Source organism: Suncus etruscus, chromosome 2 (assembly GCF_024139225.1).
Source record: "Suncus etruscus isolate mSunEtr1 chromosome 2, mSunEtr1.pri.cur, whole genome shotgun sequence".
NCBI classification, from domain to species: Eukaryota; Metazoa; Chordata; class Mammalia; order Eulipotyphla; family Soricidae; genus Suncus; species Suncus etruscus.
In genome coordinates this window covers 2,658,469-2,683,780 of record NC_064849.1, presented here as the reverse complement: position 1 = coordinate 2,683,780, position 25,312 = coordinate 2,658,469, and the positions used below count along the sequence as shown (strand labels likewise).

General features: G+C 48.6%; 1 protein-coding gene across 1 annotated transcript in view; it reads left to right on the top strand.

Annotated features, from left to right (window-relative positions):
* MPHOSPH9 (M-phase phosphoprotein 9) overlaps window positions 1–25,003 on the top strand; it is a 36,986-nt gene extending 11,983 nt beyond the window's left edge. Inside the window, exons 7-23 of the mRNA XM_049769199.1 lie at window positions 469–572; window positions 3,607–3,732; window positions 3,868–4,286; window positions 4,583–4,756; window positions 5,781–5,868; window positions 6,094–6,309; window positions 8,396–8,443; window positions 9,385–9,449; window positions 10,968–11,066; window positions 13,147–13,281; window positions 14,013–14,155; window positions 16,649–16,795; window positions 19,646–19,766; window positions 20,498–20,601; window positions 22,150–22,382; window positions 22,583–22,651; window positions 24,620–25,003. Coding sequence (XP_049625156.1) covers window positions 469–572; window positions 3,607–3,732; window positions 3,868–4,286; window positions 4,583–4,756; window positions 5,781–5,868; window positions 6,094–6,309; window positions 8,396–8,443; window positions 9,385–9,449; window positions 10,968–11,066; window positions 13,147–13,281; window positions 14,013–14,155; window positions 16,649–16,795; window positions 19,646–19,766; window positions 20,498–20,601; window positions 22,150–22,382; window positions 22,583–22,651; window positions 24,620–24,721 — 2,393 coding nt within the window. The 3' untranslated portion in view covers window positions 24,722–25,003. The remainder of the gene's footprint in view (window positions 1–468; window positions 573–3,606; window positions 3,733–3,867; window positions 4,287–4,582; window positions 4,757–5,780; window positions 5,869–6,093; window positions 6,310–8,395; window positions 8,444–9,384; window positions 9,450–10,967; window positions 11,067–13,146; window positions 13,282–14,012; window positions 14,156–16,648; window positions 16,796–19,645; window positions 19,767–20,497; window positions 20,602–22,149; window positions 22,383–22,582; window positions 22,652–24,619) is intronic.
* Window positions 25,004–25,312: the final 309 nt, after the last annotated feature.

Sequence of the window (25,312 nt, the reverse complement as noted above, 5' to 3'; positions counted from 1 at the left end):
AGTATTGGAATCATTAAGTTAGGACTTGTGCAATAGGCATTTCAGAGAATCTTTTCTCAGCAAGAGTACAACTCCTGGGGCCACAGCGATAGACAGTGGTAGGGCGTTTGCCTTGCACGAGGCTGACCTAAAAATGACCCTCATTCAAATCCCAGCATCCCATATGGTCCCCTGAGTGCAGAGCCAGGAGTAACCCCTGAGCACCTCCAGGTATGCTCCACCCCCCCCCAAAAAAAAAAAGAATACAACTAACCAAGACCTACTTTCTCTCTATATTTAATTTTGTTATACTCAGTTTTTGATTACTGGGACACACCCAAGCAGTGCTCAGGGCAAACTCTGGTGGAACAGGGGACCACAGGCTTTACCCTGAGGTCAGCTGCATGCAGGATAAGCACCATCCTGTCCTCTCCCTGCCTTTGAGTGTTCTAAGCCAGTGCCATTCTGTCTCACTCCTTCCTGCCTCAGGGCTGACCTACTGGAGGCTGGAGCAGCCAGACCTGTACCACTCCCTGCCTAGGACTTGCAACAAGTCACTGACTCTGTCCTCCACGGATCACACTTCAGACCAGGTAATTGGGGCACCAAGTGGCTAGCCGGGGACCCCCGAGGGCTGGCTGAGGGGGGCTTCTTTCTACATGGAACACTGGCACGTGTCACTGGGAGTGACACCAGTCAGTGACACTGCTGAGTCTGGCTCCAAGGTCCAAAATAAATGTGTGTGTGGAGCAGGACTCAGCAGTAGAGCACATGTGGGTGTGAGGCCCTGGGTTGGATCCTCAGTATCCTATACTCATATCTCTCTCTCTCTCTCTCTCTCTCACACACACACACACACACACACACACACTCCACACCACTAAAGTGAAAGACCCTCAGCATACGGCACATCCATGCAGACACAGCAGTAAAATGAAAGCTCTTCAGTGCTCTATATCACACACACACACACACACACACACACTCCACACCACTAAAGTGAAAGACCCTCAGTACACGGCACATCCATGCAAACACAGTAGTAAAATGAAAGCTCTTCAGTGCTCTGTATCCACACATCCAGCCCCCAGTAAAAAGAAATATCTTCAGCATTCTACATACAACACATGGCAATAAAATACACCTGCGTACGCACACACACACAAAATGAAAAAAGTAAATGTCTCTGCACACACAAGAATAAAAAAATGAAAGTATAATTGTATATATGTGTGTTGGCATTACAATTATAGTTAAGCTTTGGACAAATAAAGGAAAATAAAATAGTTGGTTAGTATTTTGAAATTACATGGAACGCTTTTGTGCCTGTTCTTCCCCACTATTTGCTCTGTGCACAGATGCATTTTGCCCTGGCCCTAGACTAGTGCTGCCTCCATCTTGTCCCGCTCTCCTGCAGATCTCTCTGTACCCTCATTTTGAGCTCTTTAATTTACTTTGTTCAAGTTTTTTTTGGGGGGGAGGGTCCACACCAGGTGTCACTCAGGGATTACTCTTGGCTCTCTGCTCAGAAATCATTCCTGGCAGGCACGGGAGACCATATGGGATGCCAGGATTCAAACCACCATCGGCCTGGCTGCGTGCAAGGCAAACACCCTACTGCTGTGCTATCTCTCCAGCTCCTCTGTTCAATTTTTGTGAGCAGGAAATATACAAACTGCGTTCCTTAGAGAACATAGGCAAAGGAGTAAACTCTGTACATATACTTACATATCAGCTTTTGTATGTATCTCTGTATGTCACGTGTGATTTTTTTTTTTTTTTGGTTTTTGGTTTTGGGGTCACACCCAGCAGCGCTCAGGGGTTACTCCTGGCTCTGCACTCAGAAATAGCTCCTGGCAGGCTCGGGGGACCATATGGGATGCCGGGATTCGAACCACCATCCTTATACATGCAAGGCAAATGCCCTACCTCCATGCTATCTCTCTGTCTCCATGTCTGCTTTTTATCTTTATATCTTTGTGCTGGGAATTAGACCCTGGGCCTCAAGCCTTCCAGGCTGGGGGCTGCCATAGAGCCACAGCTGGACTCTCGCTTTTTGGTCCCACGATGAGAATCAATTCGGGAAAGGAGTCGCGGCCACACATGGGCGAGCAGGAAACACAGCCCTGCCAGACAGGGAGGCTGGGGAGAGGCCAGGGGGACACATGAGGCCAGAACTGACACTCTTGTCCCAAGCTGAGTCCCCAGGGAGGCCAGCACCCGACTCCATAGGAAGAGTGGGGGGGGACAGGAGACCGGGAGGAGGCAGGGGCAGCAAGTGGCGGATGTTCCACCGCACTCTGACAGTTGAGGCGCTCGGAGTTCACATTCAGGGCCAGGCTGCAGCTTTGAGGGGTCACCTGGCAAAGCCACTGTTTGACATACTGGAAACTGGGGCGGAGCTTCCTTCTGATCTAGAATGCGGTTCTTGAGGCCGGAGAGATTGCATCCCCCGAGCCTGCCAGGAGTGATTTCTGAGCATACAGCCAAGAGTAACCCCTGAGCACTGTCAGATGTGACCCCCCCAAAAAAAAATTAGAATACGGTTCTTTTCATTGGTTGACTTATTGGGGAGGGGTGTTTTGTTGTTGTTGTTGTTGTTGTTGTTGTTGTTTGGGGACCACACCTGGCAATGCTCAGGGCTGACTTCTTCTGGCTCTGGATTCATTCCTATCAGTACTTGGGGGAGGGGACCCTATGGGATGATGGGAATGGAACCCTGGTCGGCCACATGCAAGTCATATGCCCTCCCTGCTGTGCTGTCACTCAGTTCCTTCATTGGTTAACTCCTTAACCCTCTTTTGTCTGTCTTCTTTTTCTGGATGTGGGGCTACCCTCCACAGTTCTGGGACTGACTCTCGGCTTGGTGCTTAGGTGTTCACTTTTTTTTTTTTTTTTTTAGGTGTTCACTCTTGGCTTGGGGTATCTGATGTGGTGCCAGGAATCACACTTGGTTGGCTGTGTGCAAGACAAATGCCATACCTCTGTCTGTGCTCTCTTTCCAGCCCATGTCTGTCTGCCCATGCAGATGAGGAATGCTACCTCTTAACCTTTCCTTTGGATCACATGACATTTTTCTATCCAGAAGTTTCCTCTTCCTGCTTCACCTGTTTAGTGACCACTTTCTTTACTTAATTCATCACTTGGTTCTTATGTTGGGCTACCAGAGGCCTTATTTGGGGAACTACTCCTCAGGTGCTCAATAAATGAAGCTGAAATTCTCCCCTAGAAGTTTACTGTTAGAGGTTAGAATGGTTTCTCCTTCTCAGGAGACTCACAGTGGACCGTGACATTCCTGACTAGGTTAGAGTTGGCAGTTTACAGAGTGGTGTTTCACTGACACTCTCCAAATCCTGTTAGTTGTTGGCCTGGATATCAACACACTTTTCCCGCTGATGATCCCATGGAATTCTCTTTCTTCATTTGTTTTGTTTTGTTTTTGGGTCACATCCAGCAGCACTCAGGGGTTCCTCTTGGCTCTACACTCAGAAATTGCCCCTGCCAGGCTCCAGAGGACTAGATGGGATGCCAGGATTGGAACCACCATCAGTCCTGGGTCGACTGTGTGCAAGGCAAATGCCCTACCGCTGTGCTTTCCTCTCCAATCCTTCTTTTATGTTTTTTCAGTTGAACGCTGGCACTGAGATGAAGGTCCTGTCACTGAAGGATATTTATCACAGGAAACAGAGGGAAAACAGGCTCTTTTCTGAGAGGGATCTCACTTCCACAGCCAACCTAAGTCACCCACCAGAGGTAAAGTCGTCAGTGTTCTACTGGGTGGAACCGGGGTGACCTGGCCTTTTTCTGCCCTTTTGTTTCTGAGGGTGTCTGTTGAGTCTGTTCATTTAGATGGAGAGTGAGCCGCCTCCCCGATCTGTCTCTCGCCAGGTGCTGACTCTGGACCCCACGGTTCACAGGAAGCCCAGCCCGCACCCTCATGGCCTTCGCAGCACCCTTGAAGACCAGGCATCCCTGTCCCCTGACTCTGTCCTCGAGCCCACGCTATCCAGTCACTCTGACCTCGACTCCTTGTCACACGCGAGTTATGTGACGTCTCAGTTGTCTGCCTTCCCCAAGTCCCCTCCCGCCTGGAAAGCCTCACCCACGCCCACAGGCTCGTGGGAGAAACGAGCCTTCCCCAATGGGAGCCAGACCAGCTCCACCTTCCCGTCCCTGTGCACGGCCACCAGCAGCGGCACGTCGCTGAGTACCGTGGAGGAGCTCCAGGCCGCCCCGGGCCCCTGTACCTTGGCGCTACCATCCCCACTCCCGGGCACAGCTGGCAGCGGCACAGAAGGCGGCGACCTGTCTCAGTATGTACTTGTGGAGGGGAAAGGTTCCTGCCAAAATGAGGAAAGAGATTTTGATGGCCCATCTTCAGAAAGGTGTGAAGTTGTCGGAAGAGCGCATGTTCCATATAGAGCATCTTTGTGTGTGTGTGTGTGTGTGTGTGTGTGTGTGTGTGTTTCAGAAAGGTGTGAAGTTGTCGGAAGAGCGCATGTTCCATATAGAGCATCTTTGTGTGTGTGTGTGTGTGTGTGTGTGTGTGTGTGTGTGTGTGTGTGTGGTCATGGTCAACTGTGTTCTGAGAATGCAAAGAAAGGCTCTTCTCTCCCAGCAGGGTCAGGCAGAGCCTGAAGGAGAAACATGCCCGGCACATCGCAGACCTCCGAGCCTATTACGAATCAGAAATAAGCAGTTGGAGACAGAAACTGGAGGCAAAGGAAATCTGTGCAGCTGAAAATTGGAAGAAAAGCAATCAAATTCTTGTAGACAGGTAAACATTTCTGTTTGGTTTTGGGGCCAACCCCACCCCGCCGTGCTCAGGGATCACTCCTGGTGATTATTCCGGGACTATGTGGGGTGCCGGATATCGGTCGTGGACCTGCCTGGGCTGTGTGCATGGTAGACTTCCCTACCACCCTCATTCAGGACAAGTAAAACTGCACCGTGGGATTCTCCATCTCCGGAGATACTGTGACAGTAAAACACTTTGAGAACTTTCACACAGAAAGTTTGCCTAGTGAATCTCTCCGGCACTGAGAATCTAGCAGCTCTACTTAAGAAACACGCCTTCCGTTGCTAAGACTCGGTCTCTGGCCTCCACCATCACACACAGTGTTTCCTGGGTGGGGGCTCCTGGCTCTGTGCTCGGAGAACTCTACAATTTGAAGCAGGAAAGATTGGCTTCGTCCTCTGGGTCCTCTGGGCCTCAGAGCACATCTGTACTGTGCGCACTCATCTGTCCCCAGGGGCCACAGCTGCCTCCTGCTGGGTTCTCCCTGACCTGCCCTGGGAACCGTTACTCTCCTCCCTGTCCTCGAAAGTTTTCTTTTCCTGGGTACCAGGAGAGGTGGAATCAGAATAATTGGAATAATCATAATATATAAAATATACATGTTGTATAATATAATTTATCTAATCATCATCATCATCATCATTGCTTCTGACATACGTCACTGAGACTACAGCTCTTGAGAGTCCCGGAATGGTTTCTACCTTTTTACTTTTTATTACTATTATTATTATTATTTTGGGTTTGGGGTCCTATGACTATGTTCAGGGATCACCCTTGGTTCTGTGCTCTCTCAAGTATCACTCTTGGTGGGGGTTCAGGGACCAAATCTGGTGCTGGACTCGAGCCCTTGTTGGCTAGTGGGCAAGGTCAGCAGCACCCTTCCCAGAGTGCTCTCTCTGGCCCTGCTTCCACCTTTGGGCTCTTGTAAATAATGTCTGTTTGATAGATGTTTTTCGGAGGAATGATTTTCTCTTCTAATTTTCTTTTGATGTATGCTTTTTAGATGTGGCCAATTAGATAGTGCTTTGAGTGAAGCTACTAGTCGTGTGAAAACCCTTGAAAATAAGAATAACTTGCTGGAAATAGAAGTTGTAAGTATTTTATTTTTGTTGGCTTGTTTGGGGGCCACACTTGGTGGTGTTGAGGTTCTTCCTGTCTCTGCACTCAGGAATTACTCCTGACCGGGCTTGGGGAAATTATACGGGATGCCTGGGATCTAACCTTTGTCAGCTGTGTCTGAGGCAAATGCCCTACTCTCGGTGCTATTGCTCCGGCTCCCAAAAACCATTTATTACCCTTTTCTTTTCCTTTTGTAGAGTGATTTTCGAGACCGCTTCTATGCAGCCAGCAATGCCTCCAAAGTCCTGCAGGAACGGATAGAGGAAATGAGAACGAGTAACAAAGAAAAAGACAGCACCATCCTGCGGCTGAAATCCAGACTGCAGGACCTGGAGGAAGCATTCGAGAATGCTTATAAACTCTCGGATGATAAAGAAGCGAGACTGAAACAGGAAAAAAAAATGTTTCAAGATGTAAGTAACCAAGTGTGAGGGCTGACGAGCCTGGCTGAAGCGATTCCAGCTGTACTCAGGCACTAGTATAGCTTCCTTGGGGTTTATTTTGATTACTTCATTTTATCTTTCATCTTTATTTTATCTTTTGGAGGTGCTCAGGGTTTTCTCTTGACTCTGTATTCAGGAATGACTTTTGGTGGGGCTTGGGGTACCACAAGGGGTGCCAAGTATTGAACTCAGTTCAGACACATGCAAGGCAAGCACCTTCCGTGCTGGACTATCTTTTTTTTTTTTTTTTGGTTTTTGGGCCACATCCGGTGACGCTCAGGGGTTCCTCCTGGCTATGTGCTCAGAAGTCGCTCCTGTCTTGGGGGACCATATGGGACACCGGGGGATCAAACCATGGTCCGACCTAGGCTAGCGCAGGCAAGGCAGGCACCTTACCTCTAGCGCCACCGCCCGGCTGTGCTGGACTATCTTTCCAGCCCCACAGCATGTGTCTTTCTATATAGATATATTTTCTGATTTGGGATTTTGCCTTTAGTCTCTGCTACTAACAAGGAAAGTGCAAAAAAAAAAAATCTATATTCTTTAGGGCTGGAGAGAGAGCACAGCAAGGCTTTGCCTTGTGCACAGCCATCCAGTATGGATGGTGGTTCGAATCCTGGCATCCCTTATAGTTTCCCCTGCCTGCTAGGAGCGATTTATGAGAGCTCATAGCCAGGAATAATCCCTGAGTGCTGCTGGGTGTGGCCCAAAAACTAAAAAACAAAAAAACTAGATCTTTAAAGTACTGTTTGCTTAGGGGTATTGGCTCATTAAAGTACTTTTTTTTTTTTTTACTTTGAAATAAACTTACAGAAAACTAAGCTTAATTTTTGGATTTTTTTGTTTATTTTTCAGCCACACCCAGCAGTACACAGGGCTCTGCACCTGATTCCTGGGCTCTGCACCCAGGAATCACTCCCGGAATGCCAGGGATCAAACCCAGGTCAGCCACATGCAAGGCAACTGCCCTATCTCTGGGCCCTAAGTTGAATTGAACTGTCCTCATCCTATATTGTTTGCCTAGATCACCAGTTCACGCTTTGCCCTATGGGGCTGTGGTTGTAACTTGGGTAGAACTTGCCTTGCATGTGTGAGGTACTGGGTTTAGCCCCTGACACCACAGGGTCTCTTGGTACTGCTTGGAGCAGCTCCCGGTGGTGGGGCTTCAAACCAAAACCAAGGGGCCAGAGTCTCTCACCTGAGTGCAGAGCCAGGAATAACCAGGTGTGACCCAAAAACCTTTAAAAAGAAAGTCAACTCAAAAACCCAAAATCCCCAACTGAAGCATTTATCCATACTTGTGGGTTTTGGTTTTTTTCTGGTTTTTGGTTTTTGGTCCACACCCCGTGATGCTTAGGGGTTCCTCCTGGCTATATGCTCAGAAATCACACCTGGCTTGAGGGACCACATGGGATGCCAGTGGATTGTGGTCCATTCTAGGCTAGTATGGGCAAGGCAGATGCCTTACCGCTTGTGCCACTGCTCTGGCCCCATACTTGTTTTCTTGTTCTCATGTGCTCGACCTTCCACTCTTCTTCTGTGTGGCTGTTCCAGAACAGGACCTTGTCCCAGACATCGCCCCAATCACTGTGTTCTCCTCTCTGAACTCTTTAGCCTCCTTTATTTATTTTTTATTTTTTTTTTATTTTTTTGGTTTTTTGGCCACACCCGGCGGTGCTCAGGGGTTACTCCTGGCTGTTTGCTCAGAAATAGCTCCTGGCAGGCACCGGGGACCATATGGGACACCGGGATTCGAACCAACCACCTTAGGTTCTGGATCGGCTGCTTGCAAGGCAAACACCGCTGTGCTATCTCTCTGGGCCCTAGCCTCCTTTATTTATTCCAGCATCTGTTGACTTCAGGGTGCCTGGGTCCAAGCCTGACAGGACCCTGGTGGGCTCAGTGTAGACTTTCCCTTGGACTTCCTGGCCTGGCCCCATCACCTGCCAAATGCCCAGAGCAGTGAGCCAGACATCCCTTCTCTGTCCTTTAGACTAGCCTCAATCCATGCCTTTGTCTCTAATCTTGGGGTTCAACACTTTGTTTCTCCCTGTAGCTTTTGTTAGAGTATGAATCTCTTGGGAAGGAACATGAGAGAGTGAAGGTAAGACCCTATAACTGGGTTCTGGGTCCTGGGGGGAAGCCCAAGGGTGGGGCCAGGGATACAAGGGCTGACCCATTCTCTCCTGCTGTCCCCCAGATATCCCAACTCTCTACCCACCTGAATGACAGGCTTTTGATTCATTCATTAGTTTTTGACATCAAGGAATGGCTGTTGTATTTGAGACAAGATGGGACGAAATATTTGTACACACATAATGGCAGCTATAGAGGTGAAAGGAAGTTCTGTTTTCAGAGCATGGACTTTGTGGGGTTGAGTCTGGTGTATTATGTGTGAGTTCCGAGGAAAAGAGTTTGAGAATTGATTATTTGGATTCTTCGAAACCCTTCAGCCATGCCAGAGATCTGCAGATATTTGAGGTCAGAGAGCAGCTGTGCAGAGCAGCAGTCAATGACTTTCGGGGACCTAGAGTTCACCAGGCCTTCCCACGTTCAGCAGAACAGTTACTGGTTTGCCTATTTTACCACGGTGTCAGTATGTCCGTCCTTAAAATGGACAGAGATCTGTGGGCCAGAGAGAGCACAGTGGGGAGGGCATTTGCCTTGCACACCCACGGCCTGAGTTGGATCCCCAGCAGCCCTTATGGTCCTCCAAGCCATCCAGGAGTGATTTCCGAGCACTGCTGGATGTGGCCCCAAACCAGAAAATAAATAAAATGAAGATACTGTAACCAAGCAGAACCTATGGAATTCTGTTCATTATACGAGCTTTTTGCTCTTATTTATGTCAGCTGGTTTCTTTTGCTCTCATTTCCCCCCTTGAATTAACATGACTCCTGTGGAGGCCACGCTTGGGGAGCATCCACAGAATTCCTTTTTAGCTCTCTGGCATAGCTGTAGAATTGTCTCATGCATGTGAAGATGAAAGGAATACCTGTTTCATAGTTCTCTTCAGCAACTCACGGTTTGGCTTTATTTCCACAGGAAACGTTAAATACAACTGAGAACAAGTTGCTTGATGCCCACACTCAGATTTCTGATCTCAAAAGGTAAAGAAAAGTCCCGCTTGTAATTGTTTGCTCAATGCTTATATGTTTGTCTATGATGAAAGGTCCTAGAAGAGTTTTTTTTTTGGTCTGGGTGGCCAAGGGAGATTTCCCAAGCAGTGTTCCTGGGTCCAAGGGCCACTCTGTCATATTAGGAGTTTCTGAGACTATTCTGGCAGGCTTGGGGATCACACAGTTCCTTCAGTTTTGTTTTGTTTTGTTTTGTTTTGATTTTGTTTTTTGGGCCACACCCGTTTGATGCTCGGGCTACTCCTGGCTTAGTGCTCAGAAATTGCCCCTGGCTTGGGGGAACCATATGAGACGCCGGGGGATCGAACCTCGGTCCTTCCTTGGCTAGCGCTTAGCAAGGCAGACACCTTACCTCTAGCGCCACTTCACCAGCCCCAGTTCCTTCAGTTTCTTTTTCTTTTTTTTGGTTTTTGGGTCACACCTGGCAACGCTCAGGGGTTGGTTCCTCCTGACTTTACACTCAAAATCACTCCTGGCAGGCTCGAGGGACCATATGGGATGCCAAGATTCGAACCACCATTCTTCTGCATGCAAGGCGAATGCCCTACTTCCATGCTATCTTTCTGGCCACTCCTTCAGTGTTTCCAATTTTTCAATTTTTTTTTTATTGTAACACTGTAACTTTCCAAATAGTTCGTAACACAGCTGTTCAGGCATTAACTATTCTGACACCAACCCCACCACAAGTTTGACCTCTCCCCGACCATTGTCCCCAGTTTTCCACCCACCATCACAACCTGTTCCTTGCAGGCACAGAAAAATCCTTCATTTTATTTGTTACATTACAAAGGCAAATGGAATCATCAAAACTTAGATAACAAGGGTTAGCTTGAAAGGATTGTTCTCTCTCTTCATGGTTACTAACGTCAATGTCTGAGGATTTCCTGGACTGTGGTTGGTGCTAGTTGAGCTGCTTCTGTGTTACTTACCGTTCAGGCCCCCCTAAGTGGGCAGATAGATTCCCATGGAACTTTCTCATCCAGTTCCCTGGGTTACTACTAAGCTGACACTACTACGAAATTCTGAGGTTCTTTATGGTCAGGTTTTATAGACTGAAGCAAATCTGGCAGTTTGATAAGGTGAAGTTGCAGAACTGGGCAATTTCTAAGTGAGGGTAAAGGTTGTAGCACTGGCCGCTGTGGTTCATGCAGAAATGGGGAGTCACTTCCCCAACCCCCCATTCCAAGAAGGCCCCGCAGGATCAGCCCAGGCCAGCCCAGACTCCCTGGGAAGAGTTGGCCATTATTTCCTTTCAGAGCTTGGGAGAGGAGCTGAGGAAACCCCAGTGGTTGTGGGCAGAGGCAGCCCACCCTCATTCTGACACTATTGTGCGTTTTCAGTTCATCTACCGGTCTCACCCCCCAAGTATTTGAGCTAGGGCAAAGATCTTTTGTCAACCCTTTTCTAAAAGGTTCACTCACATACACAATTGCTTGCTGGTCTACATTGTTGTTTGTTAAAATAGACCTCCTTTTCTGGCTTTCAAATTAGAACAATTTCAAAACTGGAAGCTCAGGTCAAGCAAGTGGAGCATGAAAATATGTTCGGTCTCCGGCATCTGAAGGCGACCACGAGACCCTCTCGGGCCAAGTAAGTCACCATCCAGTGTCTGCACAACTCTGCTGCTATTCTCGGGGGTCATCTCTGATGTCATCTGTGCACCCCATCCAGGATCCAGGGTTAGACTCACTGCTTAGTGAGAGCTGTGCCATCTGACAGACTGTTCATATATAAGATTTTCTGCAGAGGCATTTGACAGAATCAGATCAGGCCCTTACCTTGTACGTCACCTTGTATGTGTTAGATCTCTGCACACAAAGTGATCCCTGAGCACAGAGTGAGCCTTGAGCAGTGCTGGGTGTGGCCACCCCCTCCAAAAAAGTAAATTAGTAGAAGGAAAGTTGGATTTATGTGGGGTTTTTTTGGGGGGGGAGGTTGGGTTTTTGTGCCACACCTGGTGGTGCTCAGGGGTTACACCTGGCTCTGCACTCAGAAGTCGCTCCTGGCATGCTCAGGGAACCAAATGGGATGGTGAGGATCGAATCCAGATCTGTCCACAGTCATCACATGCAAGGCAAATGCCCTATCACTGTGCTATCACTCTGACCCCAATATGGTTTTGTTTGTTTGTTTGTTTTTGACCAGCTGTGTTAGGGAAATCAGTTAATATTCTTGGAGCTGACTTATCTCAGAAAGTTTCTTAGGGGCTGAGAGATAACATGGAGGTAGGGCGTTTGCCTTGCATGCAGAAAGGACAGTGGTTTGAATCCCGGCATCCCATATGGTCCCCTGAGCCTGCCAGGAGCAATTCTGAGTGTAGAGCCAGGAGTAACCTCTGAGCACTACGGGGTGTGTCCCAAAAACCAAATAAATAAAAATAATAAATAAATAAATAAATAAATAAATAAATAAATAAATAAATAAATAAATAGAGATCAATAGTTATTGATCTGTCATTGGGTTAATGGGTCTTCTGGTTTCCTTACATTTTGAAAATTGGTTTTTCTATGATGTTAGAGCATGATATCTTTATATTTAAGGAATAAGTTTTTCTATTGGGGGGTGGCTGCAACAACATACAGGAGTACTTGGGGACCATTCTTGTCTCTGCTCAGGAATGACCCCCTTATGGTCCTTGGAGAGACCATATGGGGTGCCAGGGATTCGAACCCAGCCAGGTAGGTGCCTTCAACCCTGTACTGAATCTCCAGTTCCTCTTAAAATCTTGTACAGCTCCTCTCCCTTATCATCCAGCAACACGCTAGCTGCTGAGGAAACAGTGACCGCTTCATGTGGCCTCTGGGAAACCGTTCAGCAGAGTGCAGAGAAGAAATATGGGAGGGACCCAGGGATGCTGCTTGGGGTGGAGGCCCTGAGGCTCTGCGGTACATCTCCAGCACCATGTGCAGACACACACAGTGCATACATGTACACACATGTGTACATGTGTATGTGTACATAGATGTACATGCACACACATGTGTGGATTTTGCCCACAATTTCAGCGAAAAAAAGCCCAATAGATCTGACCCTGCTCCTCTCTTTGCTGTGAACTCTAGGGTGGTGTCAAGGCTCAGAGACGTAAAAGCTGGCTAGATGGGAGGTCAGTGTGGGTGGGAATGCCTGAGCCATTTTTGTTTTACTGGTTTTTGGGTCACACCCGGCTGCGCTTGGGGGTTCCTCCTGGCTCTATGATCAGAAATCATTCCTGGAAGGCTCGGGGGGACCATATGGGATGCCGGGATCTGAGCCACCGCCCTTCTGCATGCAAGGCAAACGCCCCACCTTCATGCTATCTCTCTGGCCCACATTTTTGTTTTATTTTGGGTTGCTCCTGGCTCTGCACTCAGGAATCAATCCTTGGGAGCTTGGGTGGGGGGGACCGTAGAGGATGCTGGGGATCTAAATAGGCAGGTGCTCTCCCCACCATACTGTCACACCGGCCCATCAGTCAAGTGCAGACCTTGACTGAAACTCAGGAGTGCTCAGAAGTGATAGAAACTCAAACTACTTCAGATTCGTCTTAAAACCCAGATAACGTGTGTCTGATGTCAGAATGTCCCACATGTCTGAACGTAGCTGTGCAGGGCATGTGTCTGCTGCTTTCTGTCCGTGTGCAGTGTCTGTGGTCCACGCAGCCTCACACCCAAGGCTTGTCTTCCCTCTTCAGCACCCTCACCACCTCAGATGTCAGCAGGCGCAAGTGGCTGATTCCCGGGGCCGAGTACTCCATCTTCACTGGCCAGCCCCTGGCCCTTCAGGACAGAAGGGCTGAGAATCCACTGGAGGAAATCTGTGTCCCTGGGTAAGAAAGCATGCTTCGAGGGGCCGAGGATGTGGCTTCGTGGCTAGAGCGTTCACCTTCCCAGTATGAGAATAGGATGTGATCATTCTTGGTATCACTTAAATAATTAGAAAGAAAACTTGGTGACCCGTCGTACTTGGGAGCTTGTTCTGCTTTGTGAAAGATTCCAGTTGCTTTGAAATGGGCGGGATGTGAGAAGAAATCTCTCTTTCCCTGAAATCTTGACTTTGGGGACCTGATTTTCCTGGCCAAGAGGCTGATGTTTTCAGGGTGGGTCCTGGTGCATTGGTCAGGTCAGGATATTGGGCCTCACAGCCCCGGGAGCCCCTCATCCTTCCCCCGGGATACCTCCTCAGTCCTGGGTGTGCCATCTGTTGTGGGGTGTGAGAAGGGCCAGGACGATTTCTCTTTCATTGCATGATTAGCTAGGCCCAATTTTGGGGATGTCTCTGTCAACTTTTGTGCTCTTCCCCTGGTAGACTAGTATTGGCTGTCCAGGAGGACGCCGCAGGCCTGTGCCCACAGCATGGGGGCTAGAATCCGGGGCTGACTGATGGCTCCAGCCCTTCCATGGTCCCTGTGCAGACATCTGGGTGCTGTTCCTCCACTTGGTAGCAAGGGGCCACTCACCTTGACTTTATATCCCTTCATCACCCCAAGGGCCCCACTTCAGTGCTGCTGTGGGGGGTCTGTGGCACCCTGTGACCTAGTGCCCGGCTGTCTGCCTGCAGGTGCGGCTCCCTGGGGAGTCCGCCCGAGAGCCTGGCAGAGCCGAGCAAGACCTCAGATGCGCCTGTGCAGAAGGCACTGAGGCAGCTGGAGCAGGAGCAGAAGTTCAGGCACTTGGGCACGCAGACAGAGGAGACGTCACAGAGTAAGCCTGTCTGTCTTTATTTGTGGGGGGGCGGTTTGGGCTACCCCCACTGTTGCTAAGGGCTTAGGCCTGCCTCTGTGCTCTGGGATCTGCCTCTGTGCTCAGGAGACCATGTGGGATGCTGGGGTAGAACCTGGGTTGGCTGTGTGCAAGGCCAGAGCCCTCCGCACTGTGCTGTCTCAGCCCAGCAGTAAGTCTTTTGTTCCTAGCTTGATACACATAAGGGAATCTCCCCCTGACCCTCCAGCTTTTTCTTTTGCTTGTTTTGGGGGACATACCGTGTGGGTTCAGGGTCCACTCCTGCCTCTGCACTCAGGGTCCACTCCTGGTGGTGCTCAGGACATCATGTGAGATCCTGGGGATCAAATCTGGGTTGACCTCTGTGCTGCTGTGCTATCTCCCTGGGCAACTTTAGCGCACGCTCTCTCTCTTCTCTCTCTCTCTTTCTCTCTCTTGTCTTTCTTCTCTCTCCTCTCTCTCCCTCTCTCCTCCCTCCCCCACACCCGGTGACACTCAGGGGTTCCTCCTGTCTATGCACTAAGAAATTGCTCCTGGCTTGGGGGACCATATGGGACACTGGGGATCGAATCCAGGTCTGTCCTGGGTCAGCTGTGTGCAAGGCAAACACCCTACCACTGCCCTATAGCTGCGGCCCCAACTTTAGTTCTCTTTTAAAGATATATATTCCTCTAGTATTAGCAATCTTTATTTTGCCACTGTTTCAGCCACATTTTGTAGATAATCGCTAGTAATAATTCTGTCCATAATTTGTGTGAGGGACAAGAATTGGACCAGGTTCAGACATGTGATTTATTACTGAACTGAATTCCCAGCCTACGTGGAACTATTTTTTTTTTTTTTTTTTTTTTTTTGTGGTTTTTGGGTCACACCCGGCAGTGCTCAGGGGTTACTCCTGGCTCCATGCTCAGAAATTGCTCCTGGCAGGCACAGGGGACCATATGGGACACTGGGATTCGAACCGATGACCTCTTACATGAAAGGCAAACGCTTTACCTCCATGCTATCTCTCCAGCCCCACGTGGAACTATTTTTAAATTTTTTGTTTGCTTATTTTTATTGTGCCATACCCATTTGACACTCAGGGGTTACTCCTGGCTATGCACTCAGAAATTGCCCCTGGGGGCCGGCGAGGTGGCGCTAGAGGTAACGTATCTGCCTTGCAAGTGCTAGCTAAGGAAAGACTGTGGTTCGATCCCCCTGCGTCCCACATGGTCCCCCCAAGCCAGGGGCAATTTCTGAGCGCTTAGTCAGGAGTAACCCCTGAGCATCAAACGGGTGTGGCCCCCCCCCTGAAAAAGAAAGAAATAGCCCCTGGCTTGGGGGGACCATATGGGATGCCGGGGGATCAAACCGCAGTCTGTCCTAGGCTAGCATTTGCAAGGCAGACGCCTTATCTCTAGTGCCACTTCTCCGGCCCTACTTTTAATTTTTTAAATTTGGGGGAGGTAAGAATGGATTTTATTTGAAGGTACTAAGGAAGGGAGAGGAGCGAGAGGATGGATAAAAGAGTGATGAGTAACTCGCTCAAGAGAGCACAGGCTCTCGGTGAGCCCAACACGAAGATAGAAAAGTCACAGCTCTGGAGGGAGATGTGGTGGCATGTGCCCCTGGGCACCATGGCCCAGACAGAATGTGTGTGCTGTTTATTTATTCTGGTCTGGGGCCATACCTGATAGTGCTTAGGAGCCACACCGGTTGTACTCAGGGTTTATGCACGGTTCAAGGATTTGAACCTGGGCCGCAGCTGCAAACTAGGCAAGCTCCTTCACTTCTGTGTACTGTGCACATCTCAGTCTCCAGCCTGAGCTTTCATGCACAGAGTCTGGCACCTTTGATGGCTTCATCTCTGTAGAGCTTGCTCTTGGGGGATTTGAGACAATACCACATCACTTTGTCTCCCACATCCGTGTGTGTTTGGACAGACATCCAGTATTTCTGGACTTCCGGGTTCCTCACCAGTTAGCAGGACAGGAGTCCTGAGTGCCCCCATCTTGCAAAGCCGCAAGAATGGTCCTGCGGCTGGTGTCATGCGTGCTGTGATTCTCTGCTAATTGCCTCTTCCAGTGCCCGAGTGACCTGGTGTATATTAATCCTAAACTCCCACCATTTTTTTTGAATATGTTACACATTTGCAGATAATTCTAACCTAGTTAGTAAGCATAATTGCCTGAATAACCATCTGCTAATAAAAGCAGATCACTGAAGCTTGGTTTGCTTTTTGCTTTGATGTTTTTCGTGGTAATTAAAAACTTCATTTTCCTGGGGCTGGAGACATAGCGCAGCAGCAGGGAATTTGCCTTATATGTGGCCGACCTGGGACAGACCCAGGTTCAATCCCAGGTATCCTATATGGTACTCCAAGCCTCCCAAGAGCGATTTCTGAATGGAGAACCAGTAGTAATCCCTGATTGCTGCTGGGTGTGGCCCAAAAATCAAACAAAACCCCCCACAAATTTCACTTTTCTGTTACAGAATCCATGAATTCTCATCTGATGGGAACTTCTGCCAGTGCCAGCCACTCCCCTGAGAAGTGCCCCCAGCAGAGGCCGAAGAGATTGAGTTGTGCATCCCAGCGCTCCTCCTCCTTACCGCCTTCTAGTCGCAAGTGCGGAGCCCCAGGTGAGGTTCCGAGCAGCCCCATGCTGCCAGCACCGTCTCTCTCCTCTCTCACTCGCTCTCGCTCTTTTCCTCCTCCCTTCTGGGGTAGATGCTCTGTGCATGTGGCCAGCGGCCCTGATCCTAGTAATGTGTTCACACAGGCACTGGTGAGTCTCTAAGAAGGATCTTATGGATGGGAAACCTATATGTCCAGCTGTTTTTTTGAGCTAATGTAACTTTACCATTTGGGGACAGCAGATGACTCTCTGCCATCATCCAGGCCAGGAAAGAGAGCAGAGGCTTAGGCACAGCCCATGAAGAGGGGAACCTCGTTTTATCTCTGGCACCACATACGGTCCCTGAGCACCTCTGGGTGTGGCCCAAAATCTAAACAACAACAGCAGCTATTTTATGCATCTATATAAAATGCAGGGCCCAGGGGCCGGGCGGTGGCGCTAAAGGTAAGGTGCCTGCCTTGCCTGCGCTAGCCTTGGACGGACCGCGGTTCGATCCCCCGGTGTCCCATATGGTCCCCCAAGCCAGGAGCAACTTCTGAGCACATAGCCAGGAGTAACCCCTGAGTGTTACCGGGTGTGGCCCAAAAACCAAAAAAAAAAAAAAAAAAAAAATGCAGGGCCCAGAGAGATAGCACAGCGGCGTTTGCCTTGCAAGCAGCTGATACAGGACATAAGGTGGTTGGTTCGAATCCCGGTGTCCCATATGGTCCCCCGTGCCTGCCAGGAGCTATTTCTGAGCAGACAGCCAAGAGTAACCCCTGAGCACCTGGTGTGGCCCAAAAACAAACAAACAAAAAAAAATGCAAGCATATTGGGACTGGAGAGAGCACAGTGATAGGGCATTTGCCTTGCACGCAGCCAACCCAGGATGGAAAGTGGTTCAAATCTCAGCATCCCATATGGTCCCCTGAGCTTGGTAGGAGCGATTTCTGAGCACAGAGCCAGGAATAACCCCTGAGTGCCGACGGTGTGACCCAAAAAGTTAAAAGAAAAAAAAAAAAAAAAACAAGCGTATTAAGCCAGCTGAGTCGGAATCAAGTCAGGTAGAGACAGCATGTTGGACAAGGCACTTAATTGCACGTAAGTGGTCCCGGTTCGATACCTAGCATGGAATATGGCCCATTCATTGAGTATAAGACAGGACCACTCCTGAGCTCAGAGTTAAAAATAGGCCCGAAGTACCACCCCATGTGGCTCCAAAGGAAAACAATAGCAACAAAGATTTTCCGTTGGTATTTTACTTAAGCTTACCCAGTGTTCATCATCTTTTTTACTTGAGGACCACAACAATGATGCATAGGGGAACACTGATGCTAGGGATTCAATGCAGGACTCTTGAAGGCAAAGCATGTGCTCCTGCCCTTTGACCATCCTCCTTTGACCATCCTGCCTGTCACCATTGTCATTCATTCTAAAATGGATTTAAAAGTTGAAATATTAGGGAGCCGGCGAGGTGGCGCTAGAAGTAAGGTGTTTGCCTTGCAAGCATTAGCCAAGGAAGGACCATGGTTCCATCCCCCGGAGTCCCATATGGTCCCTCCAAGCCAGGGGCAATTTCTGAGCGCTTAGCCAGGAGTAACCCCTGACCGTCAAACGGGTGTGGCCGGAAAAAACAAAAACAAAAACAAAAAAGTTGAAATATTGGGGGGCCGGAGAGATAGCAGAGTGATAGGGCGTTTGCCTCGCATGTAGAAGAACAGTGGTTCGAATCCCAGCATCCCATAGGTCCCCCGAGCCTGCCAGGAGCGATTTCTGAAAGTAGAGCCAGCAGTAATCCCTGAACGCTGCCAGGTGTGACCCCAAAACAAAACAAAACAAAACAAAAAAATTGAAATTTTGGGAGTGAAGCAGTAACACAAGGCTTAAGTAAGGCATTTGTCTCGCATTTGGCCAGCATCGGTTTTCCAAAGCCCATCTTAAGTAGCCCCTGAGCACTGCCAGATGCATCAACAGAAAATTTGTTGGCCAGAGCGATAGCTTAGCAGTGGTAGGGTGTTTGTCTTGCACGTGGCTGACCCAGATGGACCTGGGTTCGATTCCCAGCATCCCCTATTGGTCCCCCATCCTGCCAGGAGCGATTTCTGAGTGCAGAGCCAGGAGGAACCCCTGAGTGCTGCCGGCTGTGGCCCAAAATAAAAGAAAAAGAAATAAACAGAAAATGAACTTGAAGCATTGGCTTCCTATATTTTTTATTTTCTTTCTTTTTTTTTTTTTTTTTTTTTGGTTTCTTTGGGGGGGGCGGGGGGCCACACCCGGCTGTGCTCAGGGGTTACTCCTGGCTGTCTGCTCAGAAATAGCTCCTGGCAGGCACGGTGGACCCTATGGGACACTGGGATTCGAACCAACCACCTTTGGTCCTGGATCGGCTGCTTGCAAGGCAAACGCTCCTGTGCTATCTCTCCGGGCCCAGGAATCACTCCTGATGGGCTGAGGAGACCATATGGGATGCCAGAAATCAAACCCATAATCAGGCCCATACACGGCAAACGCTGTCCCCACTGTGCTATCCTTTCAGCTTTTGCATATGACCATATTGTAGGAATTGCCGTTAGGCGCTGCTGCGTCCACCCTATTTCCACTCGAATTCTAAAATCCTGAAAAACCTGTTTTGAGTCGTGTGAAACTACAGTAATAGTAACTACTAAAGTGTTAACAAAGGGTCTTTCTAGCTGTTAGAGTTATATGCATTATTTTTATTTTGTATATCCTTATATTTTAAGACATTTGACAGTGAAACGATATTCCTTTTAAAGTTAAAAGATTAAAAAAAAAAACCTGTCGAGAAAGTATCTCCTGACATTCTAGCACATTATGACAGAGAAAGAAAAGAAAATTGCCTCTTTTTTTTCTCTAGCCAAAAGAGATATTATGTTAACACCCGTGACCACAACTTCCAGTCCAAAACGATCCCCCAAAGAAAATTTCTCTCCAGGATTCAGTCATCTCCTTAGCAAAAGTGAAAACAGTTCCAGTCGGTAAGTTCTATAAAATGGTACATTGGGCCCCTGTGTGTGTATTTTTTGTCTGTTTGTTTTGTTTTCTTTTGTTTTGTTTTAAATGCCCACTTCGGTCTCTGGTGGTCACTGATTTTTCAGTTGTCTCTGGCAACTCTGTGGGTTTAGAACACACAAGTGTTAGCTTCAGAAGTAAAAGTACTGGCATCACAGAGAATAATTCTTAGCCATGGAAGTGCCTGACCTTAGACCTCTCCTGGCATTTGGCGACGAATGTCTTTGTTTTCCTGGAAAGGTGAATTTTTTTTACAGGGACATTTTGAGCCATTTGTCCAGGAGAGTGAAGTGTTTCAGGGGAGAGGGGGGAGGCCTGGAGCTCAAGTAAGCCCACGGGGTGTTGTGGACATCTGTCCTCCCCAAATGCAGGTGGCTGTGCGCTGAGGGGAGCAGTGACCCCCGAGATTGGGAGAGGCACCGCCCTCAGCTCCTGCTTGTGACATTGGGGTCCTTCTGGCACCGCTGTGACGCTGGAGGGTGAGGGAGAATGGTTCAGGGCTTGAGGTTTGAGTGTGCAAGCATGCTTTTGTCAGCGTCCTATGCCCCATAATTTCAACCCGAGGAAAGCCATGACCAGCTCGCTTTTGAAACAATTACACAAACCTTTGCTAACTGGATACCAGCTCGTCTTTGTTTTGGAGATAGGGAAAAACCAATCCCACTCTTTTCTCACCGTCACTTGCTTCATTCACTAGATTTGATATCCTTTTGGATGATTTAGATTCTGTTCCTGCCGCTCCGTCACCACACGCCAACCCAAGGAAGCGACTCCAGTTCCTCCCTCTAGCTGATGCGGAAGGTACCTTTCTAAGACATTTCTTACCAAATGCACCAGTCTGGTCTCGCTCCAGGACTCTGAGTTCTTGTTGGTAGCTTCATGTACTGAGATATTCTTCCCGAGGGCGATGTCCCTGTGAGCACCCTTGCTGCTCAGCCCCGGTGTACGTATGTCAGTCAGCCTTGTTGAAAGGCTGTGGCAATGAGTTGCTGGGATCCTGTCTTAATGACAGACAGGCTGCGTCTGTGTGCTTTGGTTTGTTTGGCTTGGTTTTGGGGAGGCCACACCTGGCTCTGTGCTCAGATCACTTCTGGTGAGGCTCAGTGGACAGTTTTTGGTGTTGGGCTGAACTGGGACCAGTTACATGCCAGTCAAGCTCCTTAAATCTCTACCAATGAACTCTTTGGCCCTGTCTGTTTTTGTATCCTGTGTTTATGCACAAGGTGGGTTTGGAATCTTTTTTTTTTTTTTTTTTTTTTTTTGGTTTTTCGGTCACACCCGTTTGATGCTCAGGGGTTACTCCTGGCTAAGCACTCAGAAATTGCCCCTGGCTTGGGGGGACCATATGGGACACCGGGAGATCGAACTGCGGTCCTTCCTTGGCTAGCGCTTGCAAGGCAGACACCTTACCTCTAGCGCCACCTCGCCGGCCCCTTGGGATCATTTTTTTTTCTCACTTAAATTTATATACATATATGTATGTATGTGTATATATAGCAGGCGAGGTGGCTCTAGAGGTAAGGTGTCTGAGCAGACAGCCAGGAGTAACCCCTGAGCACCACCGGGTGTGGCCCAAAAACCAAAAAAAAAAAAAAACAAAAAAAAAACAACAAACCAAAACAAAACAAAAAGAAACCAAATAGAAGTTTTGTTTTGGCCATGCCCAGTCCCTGTCAGTACTTGGGGGGCCCTCTGTGGTTGGTGTGGGGATCAAACCCAGGTCAGCTGCCTGCAAGCCAAGTGCTTTCTCACTGCCCCCTCTCTGGCAGATAACTGAGTGTTTCGGGCGGGTCAGGCTGTCACTCAGTGGCAGTGTAAGACTCGGGCCAGTCCCTAGTCCCACCGAAAGTGATAGTTACTCTTTTATTGCTGTAACTTTAGTTAAAGTTTATTTAAAATTCCGGAAAGTTCGCTCTGTTGCAGTAAAGTGAGGCTTTTCAAAATCAGAACAGAGCTTTGGGGGCTAGAGACATAGCATGGAGGTAGAGTGTTTGCCTTTCATGCAGAAGAACGGTGGTTCAAATCCCGGCATCCCATAGGGTCCCACGAGCTTGCCAGGAGTGATTTCTGAGCATAGAGCCAGGAGTAACTCCTAAGTACTGCTGGGTGTGACCCAAAAACCAAAAACAACAACAAAAAAGAACAGAGCTTTGAAGATTCTATAGTGAAAAAGCACTTAGTCTATGATTATTGTGCATCTTTTCGGTATTGTGTTGCTATGGTGGGTCACTTAGCGTTTGTGTGATTTGGGGGATCACAACCCCCAGAAAGAAAGGGAGGTTGGGTGACATATTTAGTGTTGCAAATGATCAGTGGGAAAGATGGGTAAGCAGGACGTTTCTTTCTCAGCAGAGAAGCAGTGCTCAGACCCGGCCACCCACATCCCTGCTCGTGACCACAGCAATTCCCCCAGGCCCTTGCAGGGTTCCGTGGAGCCGGGCTCCCTGGACCCCCCAGGGGACAGCCAGCCGGCCGCCAACTCAGGCCAGGCCCCACCAGATGACTTCGAATACATGGCCAAAATCAGGACTCTGGCAGAGACAGAACGCTTTTTTGACGAACTTTCAAAAGAAAAGGATCAGGTAAAGGAAAGTCCCCTTCAGAACTGGGTGCTACATGCAGGGGCCAGTGGGAATGGAGCGAGTGGCATGTCTGCACCTCGGAGCCGAGAAACCCAGGGGGACAGCACAGCCGAGGTGACCTTGGCCCTGGGGCTCTGTTCGAAGCCTTCCTCCCTGGAGCTGCAGCCCTGTCCTTACTGGTGCTTCTCTTGTGTTGCCAGATCGAGGCCGCGCTCAGCCGAATGCCTTCTCCTGGAGGACGGAGCACCTTGCAGACCAGACTAAATCAGGTGGGAGGCCTTGGCGGGACACTTGGGTTGATGCTGATGCTGCTGGTCTTGGCTCCAGGTTCCCAGAACGACCTTTGAACTCTGGCTCAGGAGTGCGTATCAACAGCCGTTAGCCTTTGTACAGGAAGCGTTTGAGAGAGCACATTCGCTGTCAGTTAGTTTCAGGAAAGAGGCTGATGTCATCCTTAGATTTCAAGGAAAAACTGTTCTTTTTTATTTTATTTTATTTTATTTTTTTGGTTTTTGGGTCATACCGGGCAGCACTCAGGTGTTCCTCCTGGCTCTATGCTCAGAAATCGCTCCTGGCAGGCTCGGGGGACCCTATGGGATGCCCGGATTTGAACCACCGTCCTTCTGTATGCAAGGCACATGCCCTACCTCCAAGCTATCTCCTTGGCCCACTGTTCCTTTTTATGCTTTTGTGTTTTCAAGAAACTAACGGGAGTAAATGACGCCATGGTGGACCACGAGGTGCCAACCTGGGGCTCTTATGGGCAGGCCCCTCCGCATTCCCTCTTGTAGTTAGTTAGTAGTTTTGATTTTGGGCCACACCCAGCTGTGTTCATGGCTGTCTCCTGTTTCTGATCTCAGGGCTCACTCCCGGCGGGCGTGGGACCACATGGAATGCCGGGGATTGAAGTAAAGTCGGCCTCATGCACAGCCTGCACCTCTGCACCAGAACTGTCCCTCCATGGTACTGAGATCAAACTCAGGCTCTCACATATTAGAGCAAGCCCCCAACCCCGAACTACATTCTTCTCTTTCCTACAAACCTCTTTGTCTTTTGGCCACCCACTATGCTCAGGGCTTACTCCTGGCGCCATATGGAATGCCCACGGGACCATCTAGGATGCTGAAAGTTGAACCCGGTTTGGCAACGTGCAGGGCAGGCAGTTGCCTTCCCCACTGTGCTGTTGCTGCAGCCCATGACAGGTTGATCTCAGACTCATCTTTAGGCTGGGATCTCTCTTGTCCCCTCGCTGCCAGTGGAGGGAAACTGTTCATGAGGAGTACTGAAATGGCAGCCGTAGCACCCACTGGCTGCATTTCTGTGGCCCGTTTTTCACTCTGGAAGGATCCTACAACTGTTACTTTGAGCAAAGGCATGTGTTTGAAATCATTTATTGCTTATTGTTCATAACATTCAAAGTTAGAAACAACCAGATTATGGACCTGTTGCTTAGTGAGTAGTTTAAAACATCAGAGCCCTGGCTGGAGAGATAGCATGGCGGTAGAACATTTGCCCTGCATGCAGAAAGACGGTGGTTGGAATCCCGGCATCCCATAGGGTCCCCCGAGCCTGCCAGGAGCGACTTCTGAGCTTAGAGCCAGGAGGAACCAACCCCTGAGCGCTGCCGGGTGTGACTCAAAAACCAAAAAAACCCACCAAAACATCAGAGCCTGTTTCATGACAAGAAAGTTCAGTGGAAATTTTCTTTTGTGAGGGGCAGGAGTTGAGTCATAGCCGGCAGTGCTCAGGAACTTCTGGTTGTCTCAGGGTGCTGCAATGTCAGGGATTGAGAGTGTAGCTCCAAATGCAAAGCCTTGAACCCCCTCCCTGGTCAGCAAAGAACTCGAGTTTATCTCTGTAGTTTTGGATTCAGCATTTGTCTTGGGTGTGTGAGGCCCGGGTTCAATCCCTAGTAGTGCAAAAAAAAAAAAAAAAAATGAACATAAAAATTACAACCTTGTCGGGCCCGGAGAGATAGCACAGCGGCGTTTGCCTTGCAAGCAGCCGATCCAGGACCAAAGGTGGTTGGTTCGAATCCCGGTGTCCCATATGGTCCCCCGTGCCTGCCAGGAGCTATTTCTGAGCAGATAGTCAGGAGTAACCCCTGAGCACCGCCGGGTGTGGCAAAAAAAAAAAAAAATTACAACCTTGTACTAGCTCCTTTAGAAGGTCAGTTGGTGGTGACTGTGAACTTGGTACGGAATTCTAACAAAATGCTTTCAATTATTTTCACCCAGGAGGCCTTGGAAGACCGTTTGGAAAGGATTAACCGAGAACTAGGTTCTGTTCGAATGACATTAAAAAAATTCCATGTTTTGCGCACCTGTGCAAATCTTTGAGATTCAGTGTTGCCACTGGATGTTGAGATGTTTTTTTGTTTGCACTAATGTATAATTATGCTCAGAAAAGACACGGACCATTTTGTACTCTTTATAAGCCTTGAAACGGTAGTTTACAATCATGCTATTCCTACACTTGCTATTTTATACTTCAAATGGCCACAGATTTTCAAGATATTTTTGTTATGCTCAGGAAACTCTTGTATATTTTACTATTTCAAAAGTATTATTTTTAAATAGGATATATCCCATTTATATTACAAATAAGGAAATGTAAACAGAGGAGCCGTGTTCCCCTTTTACAACGAACTTCATGCACCAGTTTTGTAAACTTGTTCTACATCAGGAATCATTTTTTAAAAACAAGTGCTCACGGTCTCCCTCTCGGTAGACTAATACATAATGAATGCATTAGAAATTAATTAATTCATTACAGCATCCCCCGAATTTTAGTCATGTTGAGGCTTTCAAAATTGGCGGTGCAATTCTCTCTGAAACATTTGTCATACAGGGACTATTAGAATAAATAGCAAATAATGCAACTGCTGGAATGAACTTCAACAGTTCATTTGAAGACTTACAAGAAACTCG